Genomic DNA, 11,386 nt, shown 5'->3' on the forward strand with positions numbered 1-11,386 from the left:
TTGAGCAACTTTGAGGTATTTAAGTGATCTAGGAGTCTGCTTAAGACTGAAGATTCCAATTTAAAGTGGTCTTTTTCAACTACGTAATTCATTTCATTGCACTATTGCCCTTGCTTTCCATCTGTCACTTGTTTTGAGCAACTTCGGTAGGAAGGGGCTAGACCGTCCTCCTCTTAGGCCAGTGCTTCTTAGAACCAAATGCCAGGCTCGAAGCCTCCTTGTTGCTGAGACAGCACCCACTACCCAGAGACAGAGACCAGATCCGGCCTTAGTCCCAGTGGGTTGGGCCTGAGTCGAGTTACTCTGTACTCAACTGCTTTTTTTCGACTTCTGAGTGTTTATTAAGCCATGATTAAAGCGTTCCAGCCATGAAACTGCAGATGACGAGAAGGCAACAAAAAATGATCATGAGATCCCCAAGGGGGCAGTGAAGCACTACTCCGGAGCGTCGGTCCCTCCGTCTCGTGAGACTCACTGCCCCCCACCCTAAGGCAGCCACTGAAGGAAGTTGGGAATATTTCCACACCCACGACCGCCCGAGGTTCCAAGCTCAAGCATCCGGTAGTATAGTCTGCGTCCATTTGGCAAGGCCAGTTCTCGGGCCCCAGCTTTCGGCCGCCACTCGGGTGCGTCCTGGGTAGGTGGCTCGTGTGTGGCACGGCGCTGGCTCAATTGAAAAACGAATCCTGGGGTCTGACGGAAGCCAACAGGGCACTTCTCACTATTATCTCACTCCATTTATTTCTCCGTCGTTTCTACCCATAGTCCGAGAGGTCTCTTCAAGGAATAAACCCACTCGGGCAAAGGGCACGCCGCCGCTCCCGTAGCCTGGGCGTGGGGCGCGCATCCCGGCGTCCTCCGCCCGAATCGCAGGCCGGAGCCGCCCTAAAAAAAGGGGGGGTGGGGGGCGGGGCGTGCCTGCCGTTGGCGCGGAGGCTGGCCTCAGCCCGGAGGCTCGAGCTCGGGTACTGGTGGGCGGGGCGGGGCGTGAGGGGACTGAATGGACGCCGCGACCCTGCGTCCTGAGGTGGGAGCCCGGAGGCGGGGACCACCAGGATCCGAAGTCCGGAAGGTTTGGATTGGAGCTGGCAAGGGTGTGCTGAGAGGGCAGGCACGTGGGATCCCGGAGCAAGCGGGCAAGAGGGAGCGGCTGGTGGGTTCTGTCCCGTGGCCCAGGGTCTGCGAGGAGCCCTGGCACCGAACTACGGCTTCGCGCGCTTTCTGGATCCCGTAGATAATGTATGTTATGGATGACTGGCCGTTATGGCAGAGTGCGTAGACTGAGGATTGCTTATGTCCTTATTTCTCGTTATTAGCTCTGGCTCGGGCTCCTCGCACCTGGCGTTCTCCTGGCCCAGGTCTGGATGCCGGGGCTCTGCAGTAGAGCCTGTTGCCATCCTTGACAGGTGTAAGAGCCTTTCGCACCTTGAATCCTGGGGGGCTTAAATGCCGAATGGCATGGTCCCTTCTCTGCCCCATTTTTTGCATTGACATTTTTAAAATTATTGCGTAACACCAACCTCAGAAAATGACTTTGGAAATTTATTGAGTCTTGAAACACGATGGAATTCAAACCTATTTTACTGGTAATGGTTGTAGGAACTAAACGTTTTATGTGAGAGATATGATAGCTATAAAAACTTTGTGAAAGTGAGCAGCACGTCTTTTTTGCCAATTAGCTGCAGTAGATTTGACATCTGCTTTCGATACTTTAGCCTTAAAGAAATGGAATATATTAAGTTTCACAGCAACTGCAGTTCCATGAAGAGGACTTATCTGTAAAGCATAATAAAGGCAGTTTTTGGATTTCAGATAGTGAGATTGGTGGGATGGGGAGAAGGTTGAAGCAGAAGATGAAATTTACATTGAAATTTGTTGGCTCTTGTTTGAGCAATGATCTTGTCTGAGAGATTATTAGCAAACAATATCGGATAGCATTATAATTAAAGTGACCAGCTAATTATGTGTTTGTGGAGTTAAAGAAAGGAGGGGGGGGATTACTACTACATATATTTCCAAGGCTCCATAGTAATGGTATTCATTATAATGGGGATGGGGTGTGACAAAGTTTGGGCATTGCAGAGTGACATTTGTAAGTCATAGAAAGAAGTCTATGACAGTCAAGTCGTCCCAGGTATTATCTTTAGGTATTATGTTGAGGATTGCTTATGTACTTACTGTTTGTATTAGTATAATTAAATAATTACTATTAAGCATCTTAAGTGCATTAAATTTTATGCATGACAAGTTTAAAAGAAAATTATAGTTATTACTCTTAAGGAATCTTCCCAACAAAATGAATATGTAAAATAAACAGAGCTGAGGAGTTTAGGAAATTCAGAAGTCCATTTTATTATTATTTGTAAGGAGAGGCATGGGAAGTAGAGAAGGAAAAGTTCTATGAAGAAAAATGGGGGGGGGTGGCCCCTATAGCCTAATGGTTAAGGGAACTAGACATCACACAGATGACCACAGTTGCAATCACTTTGATGCCTTGAAAACCACGCCTTGCACGTGTGCATGCATGACCAAAATCCCAAGAGGATGGAGAAATGTAGACGGGATTGCAGCATGACCATGACAGAATTGCGAAGGGATTGCCTTGGGACCATGCCCTATTGATCTTTTTGTCCTCTCTGTTTCTCTGTACTGAGTGTGCATGTGTGCCCAAAATCCCAGGAGGAGAATGGAGAACATTTAAATATATGCAATCATGCACCACACAACGATGAACCACATATAACAGTGGTCCCAGAAGGATCATTTAGGATATACCATGTAGCCTAGGTGTTCAGTAGGCTATACTGTCTCAGTTTGTGTAAATACATTCTATGATGTTAGCACAATGATGACATCACCTATCATCACATTTCTCGGAGGTATCCTCATCTTTTTTAAGAGAGGTTTTTGGGGTTTGATATATATATATATTTTTTTTTTGGCTTTAGGGCATGTGCACTTGCCAAAGAGACAGAGAGACAGAAAGCAAGACATCATCCCCAGGGAAGATGGCCATGCTGCAATCCCTGATCCTCCATTCTCCTCTCAGGCTCTTGGGTGTATGCACACACTCACCCAGCATGAGTTTTAAGCTGCCAGGTCCCACACTCGAACCACAGTCCATTACGTGGGTGTCCAGTGATGTAACCATTACACCATCTGCTGGCCCTGGTATCCCCATTATTAAGTGACCCATGACTGTTGTGTGATTATAGAAATTGTTTCATGAGTGAACAGACATAAAATGGGATGGATTTCTAGTGGCATAATGAAATATACAGTTAAGTAGTTATTACCATTTATTTTGTCTGCCTTCTGAGATGAGATTTGAAAATAAATTTATAACTGTGTACATAAACATAGTTTGAGTGGCAACAAAGCTTCTTTAAAAATTTTTTAGTAGGTATATGCACTTGCTAGAGAAAGACACAGAAAGAGAAAGAGGAAGCACCCTCCAGCAGATGTGGTCACCTTGCAATCCCTTCTCCATTTCTCCATCCTGTCATGTATACACATACCAGACATGTTTTTCAAGCTACCAGGGCTGGAATGCAAACCATGGTCAGCCATGTGGAATCTGGCTCCCTTAACCATGGGGCCGCAGGGCCAGCCTAGCAGCAGAGGTTTTATGAGAGCTCTCTGTATAATCTGTGCCCACCCTCTATTGTTCTCACACTCATTTACCTGGACTAACTTACAGACCATAGCCTACTGAACAAGGGGAATACTGTTGCTGCTGCTGCTTCTGCTACTGTGCCTCTCTGGGTTGGTCATTAATTCAAATTTTCTGTGTCCCATTTCCCATCCAGCTAAGTGAATAATGACATTTTTCACTGGTTCAAAGAGATATCTTATAAATTTAAAAAGTATATCCCCTAGGGCCAGCCAGTGGCATGGTGGTTAAGGTGGCTGGATCCCACATGGTGGACTCTACAGTTTGAGTCCCAGACCTGGCAGCTTGAAAAACACACTAGGCATGTGTGTGCATACATGCTCAAAATCTAAAGAGGAGAATGAAGGGAAAAGGATTGCAGAGTGGCCATCTCCCCTGGGGTGGGGGATGATTTCTCACTTTCTTTATTGGTCTTTCTCTGGCAAGCACAGGTTTCCTGTGGCAAAACTAAAAATAAATAAATTAATTAATTAAAAATAAGTATATACTCTAAACCTTTAGACATATTGACTTCTTTATTCAAGTGCCAAATGTGTCTTCTTTTAAAATAATTATTTTATTTATTTATTTATTTGTTGGTTTTTATTTATTTAATTTGGAATAGGGCACATGAGCTCACCAGAGAGAGAGAGAAAGTGAGAAAGCAAGCCACCAGTTCTGTAACTCAAACCACAGTCAGCCACGTGGGAGTCCAGTGCCTTAATCACTGGACCACCTGCTGGCGCCTCAAATGTTCCTGTTAAATAGAGAAAATCATTCATAATTTGTGACATTATGAATCCTGAGGTTTATAGAATGCATTCATGGCATTATAATGGAGGTATCTTTTGCATATTTTGCATTTTGTTCATGTCTCTTGGTAGAAAGTACCTGGAAATTATTAATTCGTCATCTAGAAGAATTCAGCAAATAATCCAATCTTAGTGCATTTGAAAATAATTTTCATTATTGCACATACCAAAGAATTCTATTATTGACAATTCCATTATCATTAACAAAGTAGTTGGGCTCTGCAAAATATGTATTCTTTGCATAAGAACTTACATCAGTTTATTTCATTAAAAAATGTAGAATCAACATTTCTCTTTCTTTCTTTCTCTCCCTCTCTCTCTTACTTTCTTCTTTTAATTTGACCAGAGTGGGACAGAGTGAGAGAGAAAGAGAGAGCAAGCCTCCAGGTCTGAGACTCAAACTGCACTCAGCCATGTGAGAGTCCAGTGCCCTTAACCACCATGCCACCTGCTGGCCCCCCCAAAATATAGAATCTTTCTAGACTTTTCATGTGTCAAATACTATATAACTATGAAAAAAGTTATTATTTTTTATTGCCAGAGGGCATGTGCATTTGCCAGAGAAACCAAGAAAGAGGGAAAGAAAGAAAGCATCCCTTGGTGGGGTGTAATCACATCACATTGCAATGCCTTCTCCAATTTGCCATCCTATCAGGATTTGAGGCACACACACACACACACATGCACTTGGTGTGCTTTTCAAACTGTTGGAGCTGGGACTTGATCTACTGTTGGCTATGAGGGATCTTGCCCCCTTAACCACTAGGCTATGGGCCTGGTGCTTGCAGGGTTTTTTTGTTTTGTTTTGTTTTGTTTTCCCTAAATGTTTACAGAACAAAAATCATCGAAGCATGTCTCTTGATTCTAAAGCTGTTGATATTACTTGCACCAACATTTAAGCTTAGTTTTAGCTTATCAGGCCATTGTAGTTTTCTTTTTAACTTGTTAAAAAGTGATGTTACGACCAACTGGTGGCTCGGTGATTAAGGCAGGTGATCCTACACTGCTGAATGCAGTTTGAGCCCTGGAACTGGCCCCTTGAGAAACACATGTGCATGCATGCCCAAAATTCCAGAGGGAGAGATGGTGGAGAAGGGATCGTGGCATGACCATTTCCCATGGGAGGTGTTTTCTTGATTTCCCTCTTTCTCTCTCTGTCTCTCTTTGGCAAGAACGTGTGCCCTCTGGCAAAATTTTTTCTAAAAGTCATAAATTATGCTGCATTATGGTCAGAGAATTTATCCTGAATATCTCCATATATATTTAAATTTGCTATAGGGCACATGTGCTCACCCGAGAGAGAGGGAAAGTGAGAAAGCAAGCTGCTAGGTCCAGGTCTTAAACTGTGGTTGGCCGTATGGAAGTCCAGCACCTTAAACACCATGCCACCATGGTTAACTTTTTTTTAAAGAATTATTTAATTTATTCATTCTTTTATTTTAATTTGACCAGAGAAAGACACAACAGGGGAGTGGGGAGTAAGAAAACAAGCCGCCAAGTCCAGGACTTGAACCATGGTCAGCCATGTGGGAGTATCCAGCACCATAACCACCACACCACTTGCTGGTCCCCCCATGGTTAACTTTTATAAATGCTCTGTGGACATTTGAAAAAAAAAACCTGTGTGTTTTAATTGCCAGACAGTATATACAATCCAGTCAGAGAGAGAGAGAGAAAAAGGGAGGTGGAGAAAGCACCCTCCAGTGGGGCATGGTCATGCTACGATCCCTTTTCTTCCATTTCTCCATTCTGTCAGGATTTGGGGCATGTTCACATATGCACTCAAAGTGTTTTCCAAACCAATGGGGCTGAGATTTGAACCATGGTTGGCCAACTGGGATCCAGCTCCCTTATCTACTAGGTTATGAGATTGGCCCTAAAATGTGAAGAGTTTTTGTATTGTATGAAAATGAATGTTTAATTATATTATTCAGATTAGCCATATTCTTTTTGACTCCTTGATTTAATTTATGTAGTTTGCTGCTACATTGATATGCAAGAATCTTCTTACTTTATATAACTTTATTACTACATGAATATCCTTTTAGTCTTAATCATTTTTGCCTTCAATTTTGTGTTTGATATTAATATTATCACTGTTGCTTTATTTTGTTTGTATTTTGTAGACATATATTTTCTCAGCTCTTTATTGTCTATATTAAAACCTTTTGGGGACCAGCAGATGGCATAATGGCTACGTCGCTAGACTCCCATGTAGTCGACTGTGGTTCAAGTCCTGAACCTGGTGGCTAAAACTCAAGCCAGGCGTGTGTGTGCATGTTCAGGATCCCGAGAGAATGGAGGAGAAGGGATTGCAGCATGGCCATCTCCCCTGGTGGTTGATTTGTTGCTTTCTGTCTCTCTCTTTCTCTTTCTGGCGAGCTCACGTGCCCTATAGCAAAAACCTCTTCCAAAAGTAATAATAATAATTATGCATGAAGGACCAGCAGGTGCATCGTGGTTAAGGGCACCAGACTCCTACATGGCTGACTACAGTTTGAGTCTCGGACCTGGCAGCTTGCTTTCTCACTTTCCTTCTCTCTCTCTTTCTCTATAACTTTGTCCCTCTCTGGTCAAACTTAAAAAAGGAAGGAAGGAAGGAAGGAAGGAAGGAAGGAAGGAAGGAAGGGAGGGAGGGAGGGAGGGAGGGAAGAAAAGAAAGAAAGGGGGAAGGAAGGAAGGTTAAATTTTTTTTTCTAAATTATGCATTTAAAAAAAGGGACCAGCAGGTAGCATGGTGGCTAAGGGTGCTGGACTCTCACATGGTCAACCACGGTTCAAGTCCTGGATCTGGCAGCTTGCTTTCTCGCTTGCCCCATCTCTCTCTGTCTGTCTCTGTTCAAATTAAAATAAATAAATAAAGTTAAATAAAATAATTCTTTAAAAGAAATTATGTATGGATTTCAAATTTTTGAAATGTGCGAAAAGGCATCAATATAAACTTAATTCCATCTTTCCATGAACTTTGTGAAGACCCCTTGTATATATAAACATGTAAGAAATATCAGTTTTATAACTTGGGTGTACCTTTGTGATACTACATTATGATACTGTATTGTGCATATTGCTAAGATTGTCTTGTACAAATATTTTATGGCATTCCATAATCTTCATTAATATTTTTGTTCTGGCGCTCTGTTACAGAGGACTGGGAACGTAAACAGGAATAGACTGTTCCTGATGGCCCTTAGGATGCACTGACATGTTTGTGATGGCATCTGAGACTGAGAAGACCCATGCTTTACTCCAGTCCTGTAGCACTGAGTCTCTTACCGCCAGCCTTGGTCTGGGGATATTTTGCCTAGTAGCTGACAGACTTCTTCAGTTTACCATAATTCAGCAAAACGACTGGCTTCGTGCTCTCTCCGATAATGCGGTACATGGTGTGATTGGCATGTGGTCTTGGGCAATAGTCACTGGAATCAAGAAGAAGACTGACTTTGGAGAAATCATTTTAGCTGGCTTTTTAGCCTCTGTTATTGATATGGACCACTTCATTCTAGCTGGATCCTTGTCTTTAAAGGTAAGAAGTAGATATGTTTAATTTTTCTGGTTTTTTTTTTCCTTTAATTTTTTTAGTACAATTATACTGATCTTCACAGCATCATTTAGAACTAGACAGGATTAATCTTAATTTAACATTTAAAAAGCCCTTTTTGGACCAGCAAGTAGCATAGTGGTTAAGGTACAGGACTCACACATGGCCCACCACAGTTCTAGTCCCGGACCTGGCAGCTTAAAAATTATGTCATGTGTTGGTGTGTGCATGCTCAAAATCCCAGGAGGAAGAGAATGGGGGAGAAGGAATTATAGTGTGGCCATCACCCCTGGGGGGTGATTTCTCACTTTCCTTCTCACTTTTTCTTTTTCTCTCCAGCAAGCACATGTACCCTATGGCAAAAACCTTAAAAAAATAAATAAGGATGAACTCAGCAAAGTGTTGAAGGAAGTATTAACAAAATGGTTTATATATATATATTTTTTTTTTTTGAGAGGTTTTTCGCTATAGGGTGCGTGCGCTCACCAGACAGACAGAGAGACAGAGAGACAGAAAGCGAGAAATCAGCCCCCGGGGGGGATGGTCATGCCACAATCCCTTCTCCTCCATTCTCTTCTTGGGATCTTGGGCACGCACGCACACGTGCCTGGCGTGAGTTTTAAGCCACCAGGTCCGGGACGTGAACCACAGTTGACTACGTGGGAGTTCAGCGACTTAGCCATTACGCTAACTGCTGGTTCCCCAAACTGGTTTATATTAACTGGGGTCGTTTCTGGGACTGTCCTGGCTCTTTTTGTATTGGTCTTCTTCTTTCAAGACTACACTTAATTTTCCTCTTATTTTTTGTTTTTAGAATTATTTAATTTTATTTATTATAATTATTTTTTTTATTTGACCCAAGAAAGACAGAGAGAGAGGGAAAGTGAGAAAGCAAGCACCAGGTCCACAACTTGAACAGTAGTCAGCCGTGTAGTGCCTTAACCACCTTAACACCTGCTGGCCCCTCCCTCTTATTCTTCATGTTCTTAGTATGTAGCTCCTAAGTGCTGTGTCAGTGTTGAATAACTTTAACCTGATTCCCAGTCCTGGGGAATGACTTGAATGGATGTATTCACCCAGACCCTCTTGGGGCCATATACATGCATTTCTTCTTCTTCTTCTTCTTTTTTTTTTTTTTGTTTATTTTAAAGAATTATTCCAGGGACCAGCAGTTAGCATAATGGCTATGTCGCTGGACTCCCATGTAGTCCACCGTGGTTCAAGTCCCGGACCTGGTGGCTTAAACTCACGCCAGGCATGTGTGCATGCATGCCCAAGATCCCAAGAGGAGAATGGAGGAGAATGGATTGCGTGGCCTGCCCCATGGGGGGTGATTTCTCGCTTTCTATCTCTCTGTCTCTCTGGTGAGTACACGCACCCTATAGCAAAAAAACCTCTCTAAAAACAAAAGAATTATTCCATTCATTCATTCATTTATGTATCTATGTATTTATTTTAATTTAACCAGAGAGGCACAGAGTGAGAGAGAAAAAGAGAGAGAGAGAGAGAGAGAAAGAGAAAGTGAGAAAGCAAGCTGCCAGGTTCAGGACTCAAATTGCAGTCAGCCATGTGGGAGCCCAGAGCCCTTACCCACCACTCCACCTGCCAGTCCCCCTCAACCCCCCACTTTTGTTAAGAACGATATTTGCTGTAGGGCATGTGCGCTCACCAGAAAGACAGAAAGCAAAAAATCACCCCCTAGGGGGAATGGCCATGCTGCAATCCCTTCTCCTCCATTCTCTTCTCAGGATCTTGGGCATGCATGCACATGCGCCCAATGTGTGTTTAAGCTGCCAGATCCGGAATTTGAACTGCAGTCGACTATATGGAAATTCAGTGACATAGCCATGAAAACAACTGCTGGTCGTGACAAATTTTTTTTTAAGAGAGAAACTTTTTGCTATAGGGCACGCATGCTCACTGGACAGACAGAGACAGAGAGACAGAAAACAAGAGATGATTCCCCAGGGAGGATGGCCGTGCCTCAATTCCTTCTCCATTTTTCTTTCAGGATCTTGGGCATGAACGCATATGTGCCTGGCATGAGTTTTAAGCTGCCAGGCCCAGGACTCAAACCATGGTCGACTACATGGGAGTCCCATCTGCTGGTCCCAAAGTCTATTTTTTTTTACCTTTTTTTCATTTTTGAATTTCTGATTCAAGGTGTTTTTTCATGTTCCCAATGGGTTTTTGAACATAACTTGATTTGGAGTCTTGTGATATAATCTTATGTTTTGTGTAGTTTTTCTTTTGTGTGTGTGAGTGTGTCTGTTTGTGTAGTTTTTCTTTCGTGTGTGAGTGTGTCCATTTGTTTCCAGAAACAGGGCTCAAGGGCAAAGGTGTCTTTATTTCGTTTTCTTTCTTCCCCTTTATTCATGATAGAATGGCTGGGCACACATATGAGAGTGACCAAGAGAGAGAGATCTACCAGATCTGGTCATGCCATGATCCCCCTCCCCCTGCCATCCAGTTCTCTAGCCCTTCGGAATTAGGCACGTGGGCGTGCGCCTGTCTTATTTCAGGCCAACCAGGACAGAGTTTGGAAACACAGTCACCATGTGGAGTCCAGCCTCTCCTGAGCAGCAGTTACCGCTGTGTCCCAGAGGTAGCCCCTTATTCTGTTTTCTAGTTCCCTCCTGTACAAGCTTTTTACAGTATTGGTGTGTTTCATCACTTCACCTCATGGCATTGCAAGGTTCTGTGTTCCAAGATATTCTTGGCTAAGGTAGTGTCAGCAGAAGGACTGATGATGAGCTAACATATTATGGATGTAGAATTTGAAAACAAAGGTGGGAACACAAGTGGAATAATAATACAGAAATATTATGTGTTCCAATGATATAGAGGTTAAAAATCTTAAAATGTAGTAGATAATAGTGTTGACTGAAAAATAATGGGGTCAGGGGAAAGAGGAGTACAGAATAAACTTTTCAATGTTCAGCCAATAGACGGGAGTTAAAGAATCGTCAAGGAGTTTACAAGATTTGTAGTTTATGGGCGGTCTGACTTGACCGAGTGATGTGACACTCACTCTAGTAGATGGCCTTTTTGGAGGCTTGGGGAAGCAACATATGGCCCGGTGATTACACGAACCAGATCCCACAGGGCTTAACTGCACAGTTTGAGTCCTGGACCAGCAGCTTGAAAACACACCCCACATGTGTGCATGCACACCCCAAATCCAGAAAGGAGGAAAAAATGGAGAAGGGATTATATTTTAGCCATTCTTCAGGGCAGGGTGCTTTCTTGCCTTCTCATTTTCTTTCTAGCTCTCTCTGGTGAGCACATAAGCCCTATAGCGAATTTTTTTAAAAATTTAATAAAGAATTATTTCATTTCACTTCATTTATTTATTTTTCTTTGTATTTGACCAGAGAAGGAAAG

At 42.9% G+C, this 11,386-nt stretch overlaps 1 protein-coding gene across 4 annotated transcripts in view; it reads left to right on the forward strand.

Annotated features, from left to right (window-relative positions):
• The first annotated feature begins 357 nt into the window (after positions 1-357).
• Positions 358-11,386, forward strand: part of TMEM267 (transmembrane protein 267) — a 14,013-nt gene continuing 2,984 nt past the window's right edge. The window contains exons 1-2 of one of the 4 annotated variants that reach the window (XM_006166949.3): positions 358-637; positions 7,609-7,987. In XM_006166949.3, the coding sequence (XP_006167011.1) occupies positions 7,667-7,987 (321 nt within the window). In that variant the 5' untranslated portion in view covers positions 358-637; positions 7,609-7,666. Of the gene's footprint in view, positions 638-940; positions 1,240-7,608; positions 7,988-11,386 lie in introns of those variants that run through there. The other 3 variants (XM_006166947.3, XM_027767671.1, XM_006166948.3) reach the window with 3 other exon arrangements.

This window comes from Tupaia chinensis, unplaced genomic scaffold (genome assembly GCF_000334495.1).
Source record: "Tupaia chinensis unplaced genomic scaffold, TupChi_1.0 Scaffold144378_1, whole genome shotgun sequence".
Taxonomy (NCBI): Eukaryota; Metazoa; Chordata; class Mammalia; order Scandentia; family Tupaiidae; genus Tupaia; species Tupaia belangeri.